This window comes from Excalfactoria chinensis, chromosome 5 (genome assembly GCF_039878825.1).
Source record: "Excalfactoria chinensis isolate bCotChi1 chromosome 5, bCotChi1.hap2, whole genome shotgun sequence".
In the NCBI taxonomy this organism is placed as follows: Eukaryota; Metazoa; Chordata; class Aves; order Galliformes; family Phasianidae; genus Excalfactoria; species Excalfactoria chinensis.
The window spans coordinates 33586803-33610535 of NC_092829.1; the positions used below are offsets into that span (position 1 = coordinate 33586803).

At 37.8% G+C, this 23733-nt stretch overlaps 1 protein-coding gene across 2 annotated transcripts in view; it reads left to right on the forward strand.

The window, feature by feature from the left end:
• Positions 1 to 23733, forward strand: part of INO80 (INO80 complex ATPase subunit) — a 58340-nt gene that overhangs the window by 16844 nt on the left and 17763 nt on the right. For both annotated transcript variants that reach the window (XM_072338738.1, XM_072338739.1), the window contains exons 12-26: positions 211 to 420; positions 948 to 1028; positions 2325 to 2420; positions 4725 to 4784; positions 5386 to 5528; positions 6587 to 6671; positions 7072 to 7189; positions 7868 to 7953; positions 8782 to 8949; positions 9360 to 9493; positions 10267 to 10334; positions 11073 to 11166; positions 12288 to 12465; positions 17308 to 17448; positions 20556 to 20781. In XM_072338738.1, the coding sequence (XP_072194839.1) occupies positions 211 to 420; positions 948 to 1028; positions 2325 to 2420; positions 4725 to 4784; positions 5386 to 5528; positions 6587 to 6671; positions 7072 to 7189; positions 7868 to 7953; positions 8782 to 8949; positions 9360 to 9493; positions 10267 to 10334; positions 11073 to 11166; positions 12288 to 12465; positions 17308 to 17448; positions 20556 to 20781 (1888 nt within the window). The remainder of the gene's footprint in view (positions 1 to 210; positions 421 to 947; positions 1029 to 2324; positions 2421 to 4724; positions 4785 to 5385; positions 5529 to 6586; positions 6672 to 7071; positions 7190 to 7867; positions 7954 to 8781; positions 8950 to 9359; positions 9494 to 10266; positions 10335 to 11072; positions 11167 to 12287; positions 12466 to 17307; positions 17449 to 20555; positions 20782 to 23733) is intronic.

Below are 23733 nucleotides of genomic sequence, written 5' to 3' on the forward strand. Positions count from 1 at the left end.
AGCAGCTAAGTCTAGTAGGTTTGTTTCATTTTGTTGCCACCTTCTGTGTTCAAACAAGCAGAAAAAAGATAAAATATCTGGGGACAAGTTTGTTTTCCATTAATTTCTGGCAAACATCATGTGTCTTAATGTGAAGAGTAAAGCCTTTGAATATACAGTTTCTTGTTAACGTGTTCATAATCTTACACGTTTGTTCCTTTTCTTGTTTAGACTAGATCATTTGATGAAGATGCAAAGGAAAGTCGAGCAGCTGCTTTACGGGCTGCTAACAAGTCTGGTACTGGCTTTGGAGAGAGCTACAGTTTAGCAAATCCATCTATCCGGGCGGGGGAAGATATTCCACAGCCTACTATTTTCAATGGGAAACTGAAAGGTTACCAACTGAAAGGCATGAATTGGTTGGCAAACCTATATGAGCAGGTATGTTAGTACATCTTGCAGATTTTTTGAACTTCTAGGGTAATTTAAGTAATTAGTGGAAACTCATTCAAAAAATTAACTGGTTTTCAAAAATAGAGCATGTATACTGCATCTGCAATATTTTTAGAAGAAATGAAAATATTATGTAAATCACCCATCAGGATCCTTGACTTTGAACGGAACTTAAATTTCAAGATTCCTTATGTGAATATTTGCAGAACTGCTTATCATTTAGATTATACACTGAAGAGACTTCTGCTTCTCAGAATTGCGTACTATTTCAGGCTTTGGGCAGATTGTAAATTGCAGGCAGTGTTGCCCCTGTGCATATCCAGTTGGCAGTGTGATTGTGATGTGTGGGTAGACTGAAGGGAAAAAAAATATGGCCTAGAAATGAATGAAAGTGCAGATGATGTGAAATATCTCTCAGTAGAGGACCTAAAAGAAAGTAGGTTGCTTCATTTTTCAGGTCCTGCATGGATAAAAAAGTAGTAAGATGAAAGTGTAAATTTGTGGATTTTTTGCAGGGCATCAATGGAATCCTGGCAGATGAAATGGGTTTGGGTAAAACAGTACAAAGTATTGCTCTCCTTGCACATCTGGCTGAAGTAAGTGGATTGTAGTTTTTTCGTGGTCAGAATACTTGATAGAAGATGCAGACTTTTCACATTTGAATTCTAGATTATAAAGATTGAATGCCTTAAAAGACATTATATCTATGGCATTTCCGTTTGATTTGAAGTTGTACATTTAAAAGTTCCTATGTGTATATGACTAGATATGTGTGTACATATATATAACATATTATGTATAATTATATAAAAATAGGATTTTCACTTATTCAGAGTTACAACATTTCATATGCAGCAATTGTAAAAGCTTGGTGAGAGAGCAAGTTTCTGACTTAATGATTCACTGACCTTTATGAATCAGAGAGGCTTGTAGAATGAAGTGAAGCCCAAATTCCACATTCTGAACTTCAAGACAATTAGCATGGATTTCTGTATTTGATTGTGAGGGGTTTTTTGTCTTTTTGTGAGTGTTGTTTGTTTTTTTTTTGAGACACAGTGATTCTTCTGTGCCAGGACAGATAAACAAAAAAGAAAAAGCAACATGAGCTTCCTTCTTCCTGCAGAAATGTATATGTTTAGAAAGAGGTAGATAGGTTTAGGAAAAAAAAAAACAAGTGGCACCCAGCCACTTGCCTTAAATGGGAGGCATCAAATGGCAGTACTGAGAGCAGAAGCAGCTGGATTCATGACCAAATGATTGGCGATCATCTGCGTTTGTTTATGTTGGTTTTGATATAATTTGGATGGTACTCTCAACTATGACATTGGAAGGATGCAAAGCCAAAGGCTTTTAAGCTCATCTGTATGTAAGGGATAACAACTAGATAGGCTTGTCTCCCCATTGCAACTTGAGATTTTTGAAAGCTTTTAACTTTTCCTGCTCTCCCTTGCGCAGACCAGCTTATACCAATACACTAATTATTCATTGTTTTTTCTTTTACAAGAAGATATTCTGTTGCGATGTGATGGAGCAAAGCTTTCCAGTATCACCTGGTGGCTTTTTCCTTCACAAAATATCAGAGGCTGGTAATAATGTTGAGGTGGCAACTTTCTGGAAAAAAAAAATAGAACAAGCCAGTTTGAAGTAGTGGTGCTTGTTTGGGGAACAACTTAGCTGTACTGAACAAAGACTGTGTTAGATATTAGGTCTGCTCTGTTTAATTCTGTGTCACCATGCTGTTCCGGGAGGAAGTTTTATTATATTTTGTATAATTCTATCTTACATAGCAACCGTTACTTAGCAGTTGCAATACTGTATGACTCTATTTCCATGTTCCTTCCCCTCAATTAATTTATGGACGCCTGTTTGTTTTTTTAATGTGTGTATTGCAGAGAGAGAACATCTGGGGACCTTTTTTAATAATCTCACCTGCATCTACTCTTAACAACTGGCACCAGGAGTTTGCCAGATTCGTTCCTAAATTTAAGGTAATAATCACATACAAGAAAGTTCTTTTATATTTTCTCAAAAGCAAACTGTTTATTTTCCTGAATTCTTTGGCACATCTGAGTGCCTCATTATCTTGCAGTTTCCAATTCTGTGATGAGCCTGGTTTTGATATTTCTCCATCATCCTGCCTTTCTGGAGCATTCATTTATCTAGGGCATGAAAATATTCCTTTTTGAATCATGTGATCTTCATTTTGCAGCAGCTTAAAGATTGCATCTTGATGAGGGAGTTGAAGTAAGCAAGGAGTGAATGTTCAGTTCTATAGTGTGTGGTGCAGGCAGTAGACCCAAGAATAATATTTCAGTCTTATGAATCCTCTTCATAGCAGTTTTCAGTCATTCCTATCAATCTGGTTAAGTAAGATAAAGACTATGTAAATAAAACCAGAACTCTAAACAAATCAGAGTGAGAGAAAATGTTCATAGAGAGAAGTAGAAGAACCATAGGCAAGCAACTAGCAGGAAAGAAAAAGGACAGTAGCGAAGCACAATTAGTTAAGAACAAAAAGCTAGCAGGAGAGTAAGTCGAAGCCGTCAGGTACATCATAATTGTGAGAAAGCAAGAATCAGTCAGTTACTGCTTTCCTGTACTCCAGCGAAAAACATTTGAGTGTTTGGAAGGAAGGTTTGGAAGGAATATTTATCACTGAAACAGTAACGGCATTTTAGAAATAAAGGTAAACAGAGGTTCAGAAGCTTGTGGTTACATCTGCAAAGAAGAGATTATGGTTTAAATGTTTGAGTTGTTGACAGGGTAACATTTATTATGAAGAGATCCTGGTTAGGTTTTGTAAGCACAAGTAAATTTAATTCTTACAAAGGATTTATAAAACCAGTAAATAAAAACCACCTACTTAGAACTGTAAGTAGCCATTATACCAGTGACACCCAGGCTAATTGTTTGCATCCCTTGGCTACTTAATGAGGTGTGGGAAGACTTTGAAGTACTGCTGTAAGTAATACTTCATTCCTTGGTCCCAAAACAGTAGGGACCCTGGCTTAAAACCTGGAGTAGAAAACATGACAGCAGTTGGCCAAACTGTCTGTTTCCTTTCTGTAATTTGCTCCAACCAGATAATTATATAGAATTAGATGAGTATCTTACATGCTTTTTCTCCATTTAGGAAATAGAATACAGAAGATATTTTAAAAATGCAGCCAGGCTGCTTGAGACAAGAGATCTATCTTTTTAATGAATTATTATTATTGTTATAGGCCTGGTTTTCCCTGTTTCTGTTGTTACATAGCTGTTTTGTGGGTTAGTTGCATAATAATACCATGTTTTTTGAACAAATTGTATTTAAAAAAAAAAATCGAAGATTTGGATTTTTACTGAATATAAATGTTACCAATTTCTGTGAACCATTTTTTTTTCCCGCTTCTTATCATGCTGAAACTTGTAGTCATTTATGCTTATTGTAAATCACAGTGAATTTGTTTCTTCAGGTCCATGGCAGAATATGGAAAATATGTAAAATAAATGGCTTAACTTGTTTGTTGATCTGATTTATTTATTTTTTTTAAATAGCATCCTTATTTCACAGTGATTACAAGAATGTTCATGCAACATGATGCATGTCATGTGCAGTAATTTAGAGCTTGCCTGCTGGAGGATGGAAATGCTTCCCAAGCTCAAAAAACAGCATTTCTCACTTCCAGTCTTGCTTGTAGTCCTTTCATCAGACTGATGATGGCAGTGCACAATTAGTAATAATAACTCTGGCTGCTTTCTGTTCACTGCAAAGCTTTGTTTCAGAGTAACAGGACCCATAAAAGTCTGAATTAGAAATGAATGACCAGATTTTTTTGTATTGTTACTGACTTTTAAAAAAATCATTTGATTTTTTAAGTCTAGACCAGATGTGTGAACTTTCATCTCTGGAAGCAGTTCTGAAGTATGAATCCAACAGAGTTGGTATTATTAGGGCGAAACAACTGGGAACATTAAACAGGAGAGCAAGACTTTTTAGTTGTGCAAAGACTTGTTTCTTCCATTAATAACGTATCTCTTTTCATTTTTAGAAACAAGCTTCCAGGCATTTTTAGATCAAGATACACTGTCTTTATATTAGGCATAAGAGAAAAGACAGTTGTTTCTTGGAATTACGTTTCTAATAACTTTTTAAGTACTTTCTGATTTTTTTTATCTGCATGATAAGTGAAATTATTCTGTTTTGGTATTGAAGAAAGCTGCTTTTCTGTTTTGCAGAATGCATAGAATGACATTCTAAAGCAAGTACATCGCATTTGAAAATAACATCTTTGTGTTTTTGTACTGTCCAGGTGCTACCTTACTGGGGAAATCCCCATGATAGAAAGGTTATCAGGAAGTTCTGGAGTCAGGTAATTTTGGCATGCCTGTGTGATTGGACCATCTTGATTATTTGTGCATTATTGCACTTCATTATGCTAAGCAATGTGTGGGTAACGGAGTGCTGTGTTTTCATCCATGTGGTAACCTTTGTTAGTATAATGAGGTAGAAAACCAATCTTGTATTGGAGAGCGGCACAGTACACCACAGTTTAGGGTAGTATGATGTTAGTTGAAGGAATTAGGGCCCTATCAATGAAGCAGGCTGTTTTAATGTCAGGAACTGTTTGTTTTGGTTGGATGATTTTACTCAGAATGCCCAAGGCTGGCATCCCTGCAGACCCATCAGATTGTTCCTAATTTAACATAAGTAAACAGTATTTTATAGAACACCTAGCTCTTATTTGATGCATTAAGAAGCATCTGAAATTGATCAGGGACTGATGGGCTGAAGTTCAAATCCACTAATTGAATAACATTGTTGTAGATACTTTGAAAAGTCAGCTGGGGAGAAATGAAATAATAGTGAGAGGAAATTATGAAACAGAAGTCTGAAATTACAGTATGTACAGATGAACTCTTCACTGTGTGCTTAGATTATATGGACATCTGTTTTTCACTTTGTGTTTGTAGAAGACATTGTATACTCAGGATGCTCCTTTCCACGTGGTGATTACCAGTTATCAACTGGTCGTACAGGATGTGAAGTATTTCCAGCGAGTGAAGTGGCAATATATGGTGCTGGATGAAGCACAAGCACTCAAGAGTAGCTCCAGGTAATAAATGAACTGGAAAAAAATCTTTACTTTCTAACGATTTTTATGGGAATATAAGAAGTACAAAAACTGATTGTTACGATTGAAACAGATGTGAGACATCAAGTGTCTTAACATAGTTTAAGTATGTATATAACTGCAACTCTGTGACTATGGAATGATCCACAATATTCCTCTTCCAAACATGTTAACATAATTAAAAACTAACTGTGGGACGGAAGTATGAATAAAGTACAGAGCAGTGAAAGAGAATGGTATTAAATGCTGTTCACCTTTGTCTTGACTACTCATACAATTCTGCCACATGAACAGACTGTAGTCTTTAGTGTGTATTTCTTATGTTTGCTCCATTAAATGCATTATTTTGATTCCTTTTCCTGTGGTACTTCCAACCCTTCTAATGAAGGTTAGAACCCTATGAAGTTGCAGTAAAACCCGATATTTATCGTAATGCTCTGTGCCAGAAAGCTTTCTGCTTTCTTTTCATTTGAATGGAGATGTGTCCATTTCTACTTTTGTAACTGCTTTCTCATAACTTTTCCTCATATTGTCACTGTACACATCAAATCTCCTGTTCCATAAGCTGAGGACTCCTTTGGATGGAGACTCATTCAGACTGAAATCTGCTTATCCAGCATGTTTTTGAAGCTGCCCCTCCAAGACTGTAACATACAGCTCAGCACCCTTTCCACAGTGTCCCATAGACTTAGTATTGTAAAGTCTGAAAAACACACAAGATTATGATTGATAATAACTGTTTCTTTTGGGAAGTTAATTATTCTGATGATAAGAGTTTATTATCATTTGTATTAAAAGTGAATTAAAACATACTTAGATAAATAAAATAAATGATGTGCATTCCTTTGTATTTTGTAAAAGGCTACTTCCTTCTGTAATTGCCTTTTGAAAGACTGGGCAGTAGTTATGATGTTATTACCCAATGACCTCCAACAAAACATTTGGGAAGGTCACTAGAAGCAGTTGGTCTTAAAATTCCTTATTTTTTATTTCCGACAAAAACAATTCTCATTACTTTTTTTCTCAACTTTATTCATCAGTGTTCGCTGGAAGATCCTACTGCAGTTCCAGTGTCGAAATAGATTGTTATTGACGGGGACCCCAATCCAGAACACAATGGCTGAGGTATTCATAAGCTCACAAGAGCTGGCTTTGCTTTATCACAAGATCATGTCCTAAATGTCTGTGAGCAGTTGAGAAACCTGTTGTCCTTGTGTGGGATCATGTCTTGCACACCACTTGCCAAAAAAACCCCTCGTATCAGGTCTGCAAGGGCATAGTCAAATAACAGTAAAGCTGAAGGTATCTGATAGTTAGTAATGCCTAGGTTACAGGATAAAAAATAGCTCTGGTTGCTGTTGCTGTTGGGAAGAATTTGGCTGAGGTTCATTTCAGTTTTCCCTGTCTTGTGATCAGGTAAAGTGGCTTAGCTCATAAGGAGCTGCAAGAATGTGAGATCCTTAGTTACCTTATCCACAGCAGAATGACTTTTGCTGATACACTATTTTTTTCTTTTCCTTTGTAGCTGTGGGCCTTGCTGCATTTTATCATGCCAACGTTGTTTGATTCCCATGAAGAGTTCAATGAGTGGTTTTCTAAGGACATAGAAAGTCATGCAGAGAACAAATCTGCCATTGATGAAAGTGAGTGCAGTGTTTGATTATGGTGGTTTGTGTATTGAAAATCTATTGTCTTTTCCAGCTACCAATGAATAAACTTTCTATCATTCTGTGCATGGGAAGTGTCTTCTAAGGCAAAGTGTACATTAGTGAGATTGGGACATTGTGATGTGTTGTCCACTATTTGTCAGAATATTTGTTTCTGACTGCATCACACGTAATGAATAGAAAAGCATGTGGTGGAGGTGATGGTTTGATTCCTGTTGAATCCTCCCACTTACCAATGCAGGAGAACAAATACTTTAATTATTTGTTAATTTCTTTAGAATCTATCATTTTGTAGGCCTTGAGAGTATGTTACAAGCTCTCTAAATAAAAATGATAGAAGGCACTGAACACATTTTGAGCTTCAGAAGGGAAGTATAAAAATTATTTGTTGGAAAAAAAGAATAAGTTTCACAGTAAATTTCAAGGGATAGTTATGTTGAAAAATCTAGCTACGTAATATAGGTAATCTTGTTGGAATGGAACACAACACAGTTGGATCTTGTCACAAAGGTGAAGGTTTTAGAGTTCCTAAATAACCCAAACTATGTCCTTCAGGAACTCATATTAGGGGAACTGTCTGAGCAGTAAGTAGTAGTAGTAGTTTCCTTTTCTGGTGAAGTAATTGGTCCTTTTTCCCATTTCCTTGTGTTTCAGACCAGCTGTCCCGCTTGCACATGATCCTGAAGCCTTTCATGTTGAGAAGAATCAAGAAAGATGTGGAAAATGAGCTGTCAGATAAGGTGAGAAAAAGTATTGATCCTTAATTAGCATATTTCAACTCTGTTGTCATAGCTCTGTTGTCACGTCTGCTTTTTACAGGCTGACTTGTCCCTCCGTAACCTAAAATTTGGTTGTAGACCTTCAGCTTCTGGCATCACATTCTAACAATGTCATCAGTTATAAATGTAACTTAGAAACTCCTAATTAATGCACTTTTTTTTTGTTTTCATCTGGGGTAAGTGTTCACTATTGCAAATGAAAAATAACCCTGATTAGGGTGACAGTGGCATCACTAATTGAGGTGAAAGAGATTAGTACAGCAGTATTTGGGTTGGCCTTTGTGAATGATTTGACATGGATTTAGGACTCTTTAATTGCTTATCCCAAGCAAGATATACATAATGGCAACATCAGGCTCTTCTCTCTTGGGTTGTAATTTCTTCTTAGTGGTGCTGGATGGACTTGTGAACAATGTGTCCCATGTTTTGGGTCTAAGAGACGTGCTTTTTTTTGAAGTATTTGTTAGTTTCGAAACTGGAACTCTTCAAAAAGAAGATGCAGATTTGGTGTTTTCAGCAGCTTCTTAATTTTCTTGTTCTCTTTGTTGTGTTCATATACTTGTAAAGGTCTGTCTCTTGTATTGTTAACTAATCTTTCCAAAACAGCCGATGGTTAAATGCTTTCCCGACTGGATCCTGAAATACAGATATGAACACAACTGCCTGTATATATATATTTGAGAACATTAAGATTCACTTAATACGAGTTTTCCCTGCTTTGTTTGTACTGATGTGGTCATGCCTTACTTCTGAGAGAGAAAAAGCTAAAACTTCATTATTGTTTTGCAGATTGAGATTCTTATGTACTGCCAGCAGACAAGTCGACAGAAGCTGTTGTATCAAGCTCTGAAAAATAAAATCTCTATCGATGACCTCTTGCAGTCCTCAATGGGCACTACTCAGCAAGCACAGACCACTACTAGTAGTCTCATGAATCTAGTAATGCAGTTCAGGAAGGTAAGGCTATTTTAAGTAACAGTTTAAGAATTATATTCCATTGTTAGCTGACAGCTGAAGTACAACTTCTAGAGAATGTCATATTAAAAAAAGTTAGGGTGTAAGCATGCGAATTTGCATGTGGTTCATTTGTCTTTCTATAGCAGTGTTGCACTGTGTTGGGTTAGAAGAGCTTCAGGCAAATGCTGCTTATTGGTTGTTGAAGACATCATTTACTTGGGGAAGAGAGGGAGTAGCTGTGGAATGAATAGGAAAATATACTATGCAGTGTTTGATTTGAACGAATGTACCAAAATGGCTGTGAAATTCTAGCCAATATTAGAGTGATTGGTAGTCATAGTTGTCTTCGGATATAAATGCTGCACTAGCCTGAATTCATCTTTATGTCTGACATGCTCCCTTTCTTACAGGTGTGCAATCACCCAGAGCTATTTGAACGACAAGAAACTTGGTCTCCATTTCACATCTCCTTAAAGCCATACCCAATTTCAAAGTTCATCTACCGTCATGGACAGATCAGGGTCTTCAACCACTCACGAGACAGGCAAGCAAATCCACTTTCTGTTCAACTTAGTATATTTAGTAGTATGACTTAGACTTATTTTAGCTTTGTACACACTAATTAACACTGTTACCTGGTGAACTTAAATAGCGTTTGCCAAGCAATGCATTTTCTTTCATTTATACAGCTGTTAAACATCTTATGTCTGATGTTCATTCTTACTGGAATCCTGATCATCAGATATTCCTTTGCTTGAATATGGAAGTGGGTAAAAGGGATTTAAAGTAGTTGCTGATGATGTATAATGGAACTATCTTTAATAGAATTTCAGGAAAAAACTTCTCCCTTCAGCTGTTTTTGATGTGTAAGGAAGCTATCAGTATCTGCTTGTAGTGACATGATATGTTGTGAGTATGTACTTGTGCACTGACAGCTTTTAATGCTTCCCTTGGATGAGTAAAAGCTGCCTGAGTGCACGTTGCTGATTTTTCTGACTGGCAGGTCCTGAGCAGTCTGTTTTTGTACTCAGTTTGAGAATGCTCAAGACAGAGATGTAAAAGACATGTTTGAAGATGTGACTAACTGTTCTACAGCATAAAATGCAGTTCAAAAACAGCGGTGTTTCTCAGTGTCAGATTGACAATAATGCATGTGCACTGCTGATGCTATGCAATTCCAGATATCCAGAGTGCAGGAATACTTACTAAGAATGGGATTACTGGTTACGTTATGTTTTTTGCTGCCTGTGTGATTGGATGCTGTATGTATTGACACCATCTTAGTGTTTTTGTTTGTTTTGTTGCTTTCATTTTCAGGTGGTTACGGGTTTTACTTTCGCCATTTGCACCAGACCACATCCAGCAGTCTCTCTTCCATAGGAAGGGTATGTTTTATAATCCTGGGAAGGAAGCCATGTTATACACATGTATATGAGGTGTAATATGTTATTTAGGGACAGAACTAAAAGGTTGATCTGTCTGTCCTCTGAGATAATCTTATTAGAATTTGTTAGAATTCTTTTATCCTTTCTAACTAAAGAGAAGGACACGTAGATGGGCCTGAAAAGCTTTATTAATTAACAGTGGAACATGTCTTCTCTGCTCTCTGCTGTACCTGTTGCATCCTTATCTTGTACTCACTCACATTTTCCTTCCAGTTCCTACATCTGCATCCAACATGTTTGACTCACTGTTTGGGTGAGAGAGGGAGTATGTTTGGCAGACTGTCCTTAGGAGTGCATGTTCTGGTTAGCTCTCTGGTTGACATGTGATCACAGTAACAAATGCATAACTGCCTGCTGATTCCCTGTAGGTCAAATAAATGTCCTTAAATATTGCATGTTTTTATGGCCCAGAATAAGTCTGTCTGTAAATACCCTTCCCTTGCCCAGACTGGAAAATGAACAGTAACTTGGAATTGGGAAACAGCAATTAAGCTGTATTTTTCAGAATTTCTGAGAGATCTAGGTTTAATTAGAGTCTCCTGTTCATTCACTCAGAATTGCTGTATTAGCGAATGTGTATCTTTAATGTAATTTACCACAGTTGAAGTGTATTCATTGCTTTTAGCTATGGGTGGCTGCAATATGTCCTGGCCTAACTTCAGTATTTCTGTGACATAGGCATCAATGAAGAAAGCTGTTTCTCTTTCCTCCGGTTTATTGATGTCTCGCCAGCAGAAATGGCAAACCTCATGAATCAGGGACATTTAGCCAGGTGAGGAAAACATTTTTTTTCTCTCTCTTAATAATTATAGGAAAAATACAGGTGCTGTTAAGGTATCTCTGTAAACCTACGTTTACTGTGCCTCCCAATATTTGTCATTTATCTGTCATTAAGGAATAAGTAAACTTATTTTCTCCAGGTTCAGGACACCATTATGTGAGGTAACTTTTTATACCTCTGTCAGAGGAAACCTCTATTGCGATTTTTTTACATTCCAAATATACAAGATTGTCATAGGGCAAGGGAAGAGTTTGCTTAGGATCACACACTGTAGGTTCTTGGCGTTATGAAGCACAAAATCCAGACTTCTAAAGAATGTTTGCTGTAATGCTCATCAGTTGCACTTGAACATATATTTAACATGTGTGGAATAAGCTTGCACTGTGATAGTTGTTCATCCAGTATCTATCGTCTCTTCTCCACATGTCCTGTTTCTAATGTAGTTTTGAATTCCTTGGCACAGGCTGAGAATGGTGAATTTTTAACATTTTGAGCTGGCTTGTCTTGGAAAGGAAGCAGTCTGTTTAAGATGGTGTTTTCCATAAGTGACAGTACTATGGCTGACATTTAGTAGTGACTGTAAGAAATTTCAGATAAAAAGCAAGTATGTATTAATAAATGAAGATGTGTTCCTTAGGGCTTTGTTTTATTCTCTTACTGTTGCAGTTATTTTTGACAATTTGTTTTTCGTCTGTGTTTCAGCAGCAGTATAAATTTCTGTCTGAATGATCTTTGTGACAGACTCTGCATTCGTTATACAGGTTGCTGTGAGCAATACATACATGGAATAATTTGCAGAGAAGTCAGAATGCAGTTTCAGGAAGTAGTGGCTAAATCGGACTTGACCCTTTTAAATGAAGTACTTCCAGTTGTATTCTGATTTCATCATTTAGGTTTAGTTTAAGCCTTTATAGAAAAATTAAAATAAGAATAATACAATTAGCAGATGTCCAGTAAAAATCCTCAAGCCAGAACACTGTCAGCCTGAATTTCTTAAAAAAAAAACAAACCAAAAAACATTTGTGTCAAATGAAATTATTATTGTTAAATATATTCAAGCTTTTGTTTCACAAAAATGGTAATTAAATGTGTCTCTGTGGTTTGTTTTTCAGATGGTTAGCTCTTTTCCTGTCTCTGAAAGCCTCCTACAGGCTCCATCATTTGCGCTCCTGGGTGGAACCAGAAGGAGAGAAACAGCAGGGCTCACACTGTCTAAAGAACAAGGATTTCTTGCTTGATGTAAATTTCCCACTGTCTTTCCCTAACTTGCACAGCTGCACTTTGCTGCAGGTAAGCAGAGACATGAGCAAATATCCATGAGGGAAGAATGGTGAAAACCTGTTGTTGTTACATAACAGAAGGAAACACGAAATTAGAAATTAGGTAACTTTATTAGTACCCTCTCTTAGATGAAGTTCAGAGTGCTGTACAGAAAAATGGCTTGACTACTGTCTTCTTCTTGTATGGTGATACATTTAAAAACTTGCTACATAAAAATAAATTAGATGAATTAGAAGACTTAAAAACATTATTGGAATAGCTGAACTAAGCTTTGTTAGAGGCAGATTCTATGTGTAAGCTTGAGAGTTTTTTGTAGCTTTTTCTGCATGTAATCTGCTTGTTTACTAAGTATAATCAACTCTTCTCAAATTGTTGCAGCATTGGGATTGTTGCAGCAACTGGGATAATTGGAGACTTCATTCAGTTTAGCAATGTTTTGAAGCTGGTGGACGCTTGTCCACCATTAGCAATGGTCGCCTTTCTACTCTGACATTTGTTTCTGTTGCTGGCTAGTAGATTACGAATGTGTTCATTTTACTGCGTAACACAAGGTCTTTTTCTCTGAGCCTTACTCTAGGATGTGGGTGAATGTTTTGTCACTTACGAACTCGTTGATTTCTTGAGTTACAATTCCATCAAGTTGTTTCATTGGAAAATAAGATCAAAAAAAGATTAGCATTAGGGTCAGGAAAACAGCTAACATAGAGCTGAAATTCTCCTCTAGTGGCAGTCATATTTGCAGTGAAAAAATCTTTTCTGAAACATTGAGATCTTGCCAAATATCCCTGGGGAATATTGCTTCGCTTCATGAGTCTGCAAGGGGAAAGGAGATAGCCAGAATTCAATTGAACAGCGTGTAGAGGAAGTTGAAATTGAAGACACATAAGCAGTAGGAAACCAACCTTGAGCTTGGTGTCATGTTTTGCAGCGTTAACAGCAAAGCCAACAAAATGAGTTTTCCTAGTTATCAAACAAAGATCGAGCCAAGTGAGTGTGTGTGCCAATTAACTCTGCCTGTACTGGTGTTTAAATATTCTGTGATTCCTTAGCTTGATAAAATCTGGATTTGCTTGTGAAATATTTTTTTAAGTTGTATTTAGCCATTTGAGTACTGTCTGTGTAGTGTTTCTATCTCTGAAACTGTACTGTAGCTCTGACCTCTCTTAAGTATGGCCAAGGAAAACTTGTGTGTTGTGGAAAATGTTGCGGTCTAAAGGAAGGAAAGTAGGAGGTGGTATCATTGTAGGCCATTATAAATCTGTTGGGTAAGCATATGTAAATGGTGAAATAAAAAATTTATAGTTTGTTATGGAACAGAGGGTGGTCTTACATTACAGATGTGAGATGTGGAATATGCATATCTAGCTTTTAATACTGAGAGTGAAAGGAAAAATAAGTGGATAGACTTGAGACTCCCTGCGCCACAATCTGGAAGGTCTTAGATGTATGATTTTGTTTCTCCAAATAAATCATTTGTGTTGTTTCATGAAGCTGTTATTGGTGTCTCTGGGGTTCCCAGGGCTGTGACTGTCATAAGTTGTGTTTCACAAAGAAAACTGCCAGCTGAGGAGTAAAGTTCATAAGTTTGTGCAATACAGCATATTTGTGATAGCCCCAGTAAGGAGAAAGGAAGTTTGGCCTTACAGTTATGAAGGATTCCTTAGAAGTCTTAAACCTTCATTCTAAACAAGTTACTACTTGAAATCACTTTTAAAAAGTTACGTTTGCTGAATTTTTCGCATAACTTATGTGTAGAGTTTCTTAAAAATGTGCAAAACAAAAGTTGGTATAGAAAAACAAGCAGTCCTTCTCATTTCTTTCTCTTAACAGGACACTCTTTTTTTTTTAAATCTTGGCCCAAATTTGAGAAATTTTTCATGTCAAACTCCCTGAGGCTTCATCGAGGGCTTTGCAAGACAGTAACATGTGGGGAGTGGGGAGGGGGAGAAACAGAGGAAAAAGGAAATGGTATAAATCTGGAAAGGCTTTTCTTAACTGCTCAGATCAGCATTTCCTATGTAAGACGCAAACTATGAAAATAAGTCAGTAGACAAAAAAAGCCCCTTTTTTTAAATGGTTCAATCTAAAATTAAAGTAACATCTTTCTAAAGTTGGTACGAGCTTTTTCATGTAGACACATAAATCCCTTGCAGTGTTAGGTCTATTCATTTGCCTTAGCATCTCCACGCATCTATTGATTTGTATGTGTTGATGGAAATTAATATGAAGTCTGATCTGTTGAGATGAACCCTTTTCTCCTTCACTTTCCTTATTCTCTTTGTATAAAACTGTAGGGGTGCTAGTGAGTTTAGGACAGTGCTGGTAGCCATAGCCTATGTTTATTTGCAGCCCTGTCTGCTAGATAGGAAAGTCTCCTTCAGCAGTTACTGTGATTGCATGGTTGCAGTGAACATGTACATGCATGTTTAACAGTCTTGTTTGTGTGTGCTTAGCTTTGTTGTACTGAGATATAGGAGCTATTTTAGAGCCATGCCAGTGTTCTGCTCTGTAACCTTATCCAGACTTTTCCACATGGGTGACCAATGGCAAGCTGGTTTTCACTGTTCGAGAACTGCTTCTAATACTGTCCGCATGTAAAAATAGTTCTTTTATTTTGGGTACCTTATTGGAAGTTTTTTTCTTTGCTTCTTCCTGTGTACTTCTAGTACCAGCTATACCTTGTGTATACGGGACATGGGAGAAATGAACTTTAACCTAAAGAAGCTCTTCTGAGTCTGACTAATAGCTTGCTGTTGCTAAGAGTAGCCACTCGTCTCCTCTGACCCTTGTTTTCGTTTCTTTACTCCCAGCTGCTGGATCCTGCCTGCTCTGATACGTGCCCTTGCACTCAGAGCCCTGAATGAGCCATCTGCAACAATTTTCTGTCTGTTGAATTTGTTCTCTGATTTTTTACGTAGCTCAATTTTTGGTATGCAGATGTGTAAGTTGTCCACAGCTGTGTATCCCCAGCCTTGCATTGTGCACTATGCTATTTCAGCACAGTCTTTTACCTGTTTTGCTTACTGATGGAAGGGATCACAGAACTATGTAGTGGACGAGCAAGGGTTTGTTTTCATCTTGATCCACTTCTGTGCAGTTATGCCAACAAGCAGAAGGGGCTCTGTAGGTGTGGGAATGAACATGTGAAACAGTTTCTACTTAAGATAGTATGACTGATACAGAGTTGCAGCTGAGTAAGAGCCTGCTTAGGATCATGATATCCTATGTGGGTCAAGCCCTGCTGAGCGTCAGTGAAAGTCTACTGTCAGCCTTTTCAGACATCTTACATAGAGGAGCAGATATTCAGTAAGAGTTGGAACTTTTTGCTTGATCACAAACAATACTGGTAGCAGCAGAAAGATCAGCTTGTGTGCTAGGATTGTTTGTATTTCGTAGGTGGTCAGAGGAATTATGTACAGTAAAGCTATTTATCTCCTTTGTCAGGAGGTTCCAAATTATTTTGCTTATGTCCCATTTAGTGTAATTCTTATTACACTATTTCTTTTGTTTTCTTCTTTTGAACTGTGAACTAACCCAGTCAACGTAAAGGTCTGGTGATGGTGTATAGATTTTAACTAGTGTATAGATTTTAACTAGTGGAGTCACCTGTCTGCTTCTTGTTCAGTGCATCAACATCTGGAAATAGGGCCAGGAATGTCCATGGTAGGGTACTGCTGTGGCTGTTTGGATGTTTTCTAATGTTTTTGATACTCTGAATATAAACTTTCCTAAGTGTGGCTTGATGTTCAGAGTTCCAGACACTGAAATTTTAGAAAATTGGGAGTTCCTATTGATTGAAAGTAGCATGTGGTGAATTTTGGTGCAGTATGATCAGTGGCAGAATAAGGGCATGTTCTGTGATATAATGGCAGCAAGAAGTTTGCCTCTTAATGTTTGCTTTTTGTTGCTTGTTTCCTGTAGTGTGCAGAATAACTATGTTATGTTCTTGCTGTTGTAATTGCATTGGGTTTAACAGTTGGTTGGTAAGAATGTAGAAGAGCTGGAATGAAAACAAAGTAGTGGAAATGCTTAGTCTATAAGCAATTCATTTCATCATTTGACGCAGCCATTAACAGTAATAAAAGAAATACAACTGATACACACAAAGAAAGTCTAGTTTTGTTGTCTGTTCTTTTTCTGTGTAGTTGGGCATCTTCAAAGAGTTGTCCTTGATTTAAACTTCAGTGTTGACCGAATGGTCCCCACTTGTCAGCAGGGGCAGTCAGTATATTGTTCTGTATCAAAAGGACATCGATCCTCTCGCAAATTCCAGGTTTTACACATCAGTATGTGTTCATGTGTCAGTAACTGTGCCAACACCTTGAAAGTTTTGGGAGTAACGTTCAGGGCCCTTTTGCATTGGAAGGGAAGAAAAAAGTTGGAAAAAGTGAATGTCCAAAGATTGTCCAGTGTTATTTAGTGTCTTAAGTTTGTTTCTAGGCCAGATTTCATTTTTCCCCATACTTCAGAATAAATAAAGGAGCAGCTAGAAAATAACTTGAGAGTTAGATCTGCTGGAATATTCCTTCATTATAAAAGCTATGATCTGAGGGTTCAAAAAAGAAAAACAAACAAACAAACAACAAAAAAAACCTGGTTTCTAGTTCCAACTGAGTGTAAAGATAAATATGGGTATGAACTATGCTGATTTCAGGCATTCCAGTATTTGAATGTTGTGGTAACTACACAGAGATCTTGTACATTTTCACCTCAGAAGATGCATAGAGTTTCCTCTCTCCAAGAGAAATACTTGGAAAGTGTTCTTTTTTCTGTCTCGTAGGCAACTGCAAGATTTGAGCAGAGTTTTTCATTAGAAAGATAATAACTTCTCTGTTTTAAATTTCTTTTTAGAACCTGGTGTTCAGTAGCCACTGTAAAGCAGTTACTGGCTATTCAGATCATGTCATACATCGAAGGAGAACAGCTACCTCATGTGTACGGTGCTGCCAGGTGACTGAGCTGCCATCCTTCCTGTGCATAGCCAGTCCACGGGTAAGTCCAAGTGAAGTTATAAATTATGTATTTTCTATTGTTAGAATTTTGTTAGAATTGTGTCATAGGAACAGGATGATCTATTGCCTTCTTTTGGTTGAGTAAAAATTGTTGTGAGGATATCCTTTTGCTACTGTATTCTATAGTGCTTTTTTCATAGAGGAAGTGACTGCAGTGGCTAATGAAGGGAAAAGGAAAGTTGTGAGATGCACCCAACAGGACTTATTGTGACATACATAGATTTCACTTTCTCTCTTTATAATAAAAGAAGTAAAATAACAGAAAAAGATTGTGAGGTAGATTCTTCCCATCTAATCTAATGGGAGCATAGGTATGATATGAATGGAATGGAGTGATTGTTTGGTGAGTTCTCATGACAAAGGCAGCTGAGAAGTAATGTTTTTTTCAAGAAGGACGCTGAGTTTATCTTGTTGCATCAGCTTACGCTCCAAAAAAAGAAACACCAAATTGTAGTATAAGAGGACTGAGTAGAAAGTTTAAGATTTTCTGTATCTTCTGGATATTATTAAATGGTACTGCTTGGGATTGTCTATCAACTAGTAACTGAATTGTGGAATTACTTTAGATGAAGACTTCTGGGCTGACACAGGGGACCTGCAGAAGTTCGTGGCTATTGTGTTGTTGAATCTTGGCAAAGCTTGAAAAAATACTTAAGATTCAAATCTGGGCTTGAATCTACCATTTGTCATCATAATAGATAAGCATATCTATAGAGAATTTCCACCTTCAGAATGACCTTTTGTGAAAAAGGAGGTTTTGACCTATGCTCTTGTTAAAAGATAAATCACCAAACCTTGTTTCTCCTAATCGCATGGATGAACATCAGTTTTGAGGAAACAGCTGAAAGTAAGATAAACATGCGGTGGATGCCACTGTGCTGAGTTTTATAGCATGCTGAGTGAGTTACAGAGGTAAAGTTCCACAGAAGTCTGGCTGCTGGGCACATCTTTGGTCCTGCTGAAGATAAGTAAGCTGAAGCTCTGCTCCACCAAGTAGGCAGTATGTAGTTAATTTAGTGTAGTTGTGTCTCTGGATTAATTTTTCTCTGCCATGTAGTTCTTTGCTCTTCTCAACTTAAGTTGGTGAATGAAGTTGTGTAGATGATATCTCCAAATCAACAAACATTAATTAATACCACACCTTATCTTGTATTGCTTCATGGTCAAATAAAAGGGGAAAAAAAACAAAAAACAAAAACCAACCAACCAGCAAGCCCTTTATTTTTCCTTCAGGAAATTAATCTTACAGTTCCAATTATTTTTTCTGTACACTATCACATACCCAAGATTGCCCTCAATCAGCCCTCTGCTCTTGAGGAGGAGTCCTACTGTGAGTGAACAGTAAGCATTAGTGGGGCTTAGAATGAGGGCAGACATCTGCTTCAAGTTACTTTGAAGCAGTAACAGGCTAATAAAATCCCTGTAATTTTGAGATATCTTAATACTGTTTATGATGATCCAAAAGCAGTTTAATAGCAGAAGACCCATTACCAGACTATCAGAATGTTATATTCTTTAATCAGTTTTGATGTTATTGATACAGTCTGATCAAAATATGGCTGCGTGTATGTTTATATATTGGCATCTGGAGAAGGGAGAATGGCTGTTTTTCAGCCATTCAGTTTTTCAGCCTTCAGTTTTCCAATAAAAAGATTTGTCACTCTTTATGCTTAAGATTGCATTACTTCTGAAATATGCATTGAATTCTACCTAAATATTGGTAAGGGGAGAGACAGGCTTAGTAGGTCAGGTTTGAAGGGAAGGATGAAGAGAGATCCTATCCAGTCATTTTTCCAGTGAATCAAGGTACTTGTTTTAGTTGGCTAGTGTAGCAGAATGATGAAATGGAAGCATTACTTTTTGTTTCTAGGAATACAAAGGCTGAATTTTATGTTTGTTAGACACTTTTGGCAGGAGTGTACAAGACTTGGAATAGCAAAGAGAACATATTCTCAGAAACTATAGCCTTCTCTTGTTGTTTGACCTGTGATAGATTTTGAGAAATTAATGGAGCAAAAGAAATAGGAGCGTGTGTTTATGTAGCATCAATGTTGGGAGGGCAGTGGGGAGGAGGTATTGGTGGGGGTGATTTGGCAGTGTGATTTCTCTTCTACGGGAGGATATTTACCTGATCACAGATAGGGCTCAATCACAAAAAATTGAGGTACGCAGAGTTCATCTCAAGGCTGTCTCCTAATAGTGCTTCCTGTAGGGGAAGTGTTGCACATTACCTGTGCTTGAAGGAATGTTCCAATCTATCCTCTGTAGAAATAGGAACTGAAAAGTGATGGCTAATAGTATCCCTTAAAGGAAACAGTACCAATCTCTGCCATAGTTTGCAGTGGACAACAGTGCTGAGGCAGCAAAATTTGAATTTGAAATTGTGAGAGCTTTTGCGCTCAGAAGGCAGTCCCATGCTTGGACTGCAGGTGGCACTGCAAGACAGCATCAACTCCAGCATCATCTAATAAGTGGTGGAAATGTGTGCAAAGCCTTACTTAATTAAGTCCCTTTCGCTTTGCAGTGTTGCATGCAACTTACAAGACAGCTTGATTTAAAAATGGCTCTCATCATCTTGCAAAACAATGGCCTTGCAATTATTGCTAAGATTTTGTATGCCTGTTCAGTTTTTGTTTCACTATGTCTTATATTTGTCCTTATGAATCTATTTAAGGAAGCTATCAATCCTTGCAAAGATAAACCTGTTTGTGAAACAAACCTTTCATATCTGCTAGGTAAATGCTTCATTGTGAAGAGCAAAACAAAAACAACTAGGCAAAGTGAAAAATGCAGCAAGAAGATTGTTCTTTTACTGTCAGCTTTGCAATCAGTTGTATAGCAATTGATTCAAGACAGTGTGTGTCAAAAGGCAAATAGTCCATGCCTGATCGTTCGTGGAGCTTTTTGTGGGGAGGGAAGGTGCTGTCCTTATTTTAAACCAAGTTAAGGTTGTTTTCCATTTGTACGTGTCAGAAATAATGTGATGTTTTTAAATTTGAACCAGTGTGAAGGTGACTGAAGTGGGATTTGAGGATGAAGATGAAGAACAACCTGAACAAGAATGTTGATTTACAATTTTACTTACAGGTAACAGCTGTGCCACTGGAGTTCTATTGCAATGATCGAAGTGCAGAATACGAGCGCAGAGCACTGAGGGAAGGAGGAAGTCTTGAAGCAAAGCAGTGTTTAGTCAATGGAGCCCCTGAACTAGCAGCTGAGTGGCAGAAACAAAGCTCCCAGTTCTTCCCAGAATATCCAGGAGGACTGTTGGGGATCAGGCCTCAGAACGGCTGGTCATTCATCAGGATACCAGGTGAGTTTGGAGCTTGTCATGGAATAGAGGTGAGGTAAATAAGGCCATCTGTTCTTTGGTGGTCGTGCTGCTTGCTTATGGTTTTTGTTCAGTTTTGTTTGCTCCTCCTGAGTGTAAGTTAATGCTGATGTCTTAAAATGCACTGTGATTTCACATCCTTTGTGAGCAGTAAAGCTGTCAATGGAGGCTGAACAAGTCTAGTATAAACTTTTCTAATGCTTACAAACCTCTCTTTGCATGTCAGTCCTCAGTATGTCTGTGAAGAGGTGGGTTTGCTAAATAGAGCACATTTTACTCTCATGACCAAACAGTAGTTTGAGGTTGAAGAGAGGGAAAAGTTTTGATCATGCTTTGCCTTCTGATATATTCAAAGACCTTTGTATTACTCTGAGGTATTTTGTTAGTCTTGGTAGTGAAAAGGTAAAAACTACTTGTAGCAGTTCACCATGAGAAGGATGGGTACAGAGACCTAGCTCAGACCTAGTAAGATTTTCCTGGGAAGCAAGGCATACAGGATTTATTGAGTTGAAATAAGGAAGGCTTGCTCATATTTCCCAGTAAAGTGAGAGATGTAAATGTAAGTGCATGTCACTTCTTCCTGGAATTAGGTTAAAATAATTCAAGATTTACTAGAATTTGATTGCCAATATTACAGTGACTTTCATAAACTGGGCATGGTTTAGTTATCAGAAGATGGTCCTGAACAGTGCAAAAAGCACTAGAGATCTGAGAGATAGCTAAGAGGAAAAACAGCTTACGCTGCCAGATCCTAAGTTATTCCCAGACCCTTTTGGGTCAAGGATGTTTGGCAGGGGAAGTTAGTACAGTAAAAGGAGAATGGCCTTTTGCTTGCTAGAGTCCGGTTTAAGAAAGTACATCCTAAGTACATGGAGTCATTTGAAGAACATGCACATTTGTACCTGTGTAATAGAGAAACTGTTTTTTTCATGAGTTTGCACTCGATTAACGTTTAGCGATTGATTTAATAGTTTCCTTTCTTCAGGAATTCATGGGATCATTTACCAGTTACTTAGAAGTAGAAGACAAGGAGCTAATTAAGGGGTACATTGAGATAGAAGTCAGAGTCAGAAATGAAGAAAAAGAGGACAATGTATAATTAGAGAGAGAGCTTCTTTCTCAAGAAGGGACTGAGAGGTTTAGAAATGTGTAGAGGAATAATGATGGGGAACAAGAATCTTACAGGAGTGAGTGAATAGGTACAACATTTGACAAATTGCTGTCCAAGCACAGTAAAGCATTTGTTTGTGAAGCTGACTTGATTTGGGAGGTGTTGGAGCTAAAAGTGGATGAAAAAAAAGTGGTTGTGTACAGCTGTGTTTTAATTAGGTGGAAAGGTGCATTCAGATCTGAACCTACACTTAAGAGAAGAGGGCACATACTACAACAGGACATCTGTGTTTATACACGCAGAAGCAGGCTCTAGAAAGTGACTGATAGTCTGAAGGAGCCATTTACAGTGTTGAAAACTAGCAAGTGTAAGATGGAGCCATAGGTGTGAAGGTCCATGGTAAATAGGTGACAGGGGCAAAGGGGAAACCTCTCTCCTAACCCTGATCTATCCTCTTCCAGTCTTGGCGTTCCCAGTGCCCTGGCAGTGGGCTCAGCTGCGATCACTGTGGGAATCTCTTGAGGCTTTTCCTGTTCTTTGAAAGAAAAATGGTCCTGGATTAAATGGCAGGAAGTGTCTGAGTCCTTTTAGCATCGATAAAAAGCACCGGCCTCACTGGCTGTTTACTGTGAGAGCCAACTAGCTCCTCACTGACCCCATTGTGCTGCACAGACTGTCGGGAGGGGATCCAGGGGTGTCAACTGGAACCCGGGCTTTATCTCTCTTTCCTCTGCATTTTGCATGTCCAGAGGCACTTTTTCTCATTCTTCAGACATCAGTGAGCCCGGCTGCAGTTGTAGGCCAGTACTCCTGGCTGGGGTTATTTTGAGTCATAATCTTTTCTAGCTGTTCTTCCCGGACCATGGGAACCCAGAGTATCTGTCTGTTGATAACCATTGTCCACAGCTGGAGGCAGGAACTTTTTTTTCAGACAGAAAGCCACAGAGTAGAACTATACAGTTGCTGTCCTTTTGTTCTGGTTGTTGTTCTGTGTCTGTCATACAGTGCTGAAGGAGAATCTGAAAAAACATGCCCCAAGGATTGTTCTTTGGAGTGCAACCCAGGACCTCATTACCTTGACTGGTTCAAAGTTCTGGAAGTTCACTTGATGATGCTATTAATATATACATCATTGTAGTTGAAAGCTTTCACCAGTTATTAAAACTAGAATTGCAAATTTTGAAAATCCCATTTAATAGGAGAGGCCATTTTCTTCCCCCAGGGTAAAAGAGAATGAGAAACAGCAATGGGAAAAACTAGAGATGGAAGACACATTAAAAATAATTTTGATGTTTTCCAGCCATGGGACAATAAAATGTTACATTTTTTGTTAGGACTTTAAGCAGTCTGTCCTTTGAAACACTAGGTGGCAGGCTTTAAGCATGCAAAAACATATGAGTTTGGAAAACAGTGATACCGAGATAGTGCGCTGAAGGTTTTTAGGCTTATAGTCATGTGGTTTTCTCTTCCAAAGATGATAGATCTCTTTTTTGTTGGTTTTGTTTTGCTTTCCTGAAAAAGCTTTCTCATCAGTGCGGTCTGCTCAGATGCTGAGATGTTAGACAAGTTATGAAGAGTTAACTAGCTTTTTAGACTGTAAAACCATCTGTAAATCAATTCTTTTAATTTACATTCTGTTGTAATTCAAAAACAGTGACTTATGTAATGGATTCTTAAGGAGACAGTAGCAAAGGACGTGCATCGTTTCCAATTAGCAAAACTTAGTTCTACCTATCATGCCTCTCATAGCAAAACTGTACCTTTGTACTTCTGGAAGCATGGTGTATCGAACTCAGCCTGTCTAGATTGACTGTTGATTCTCG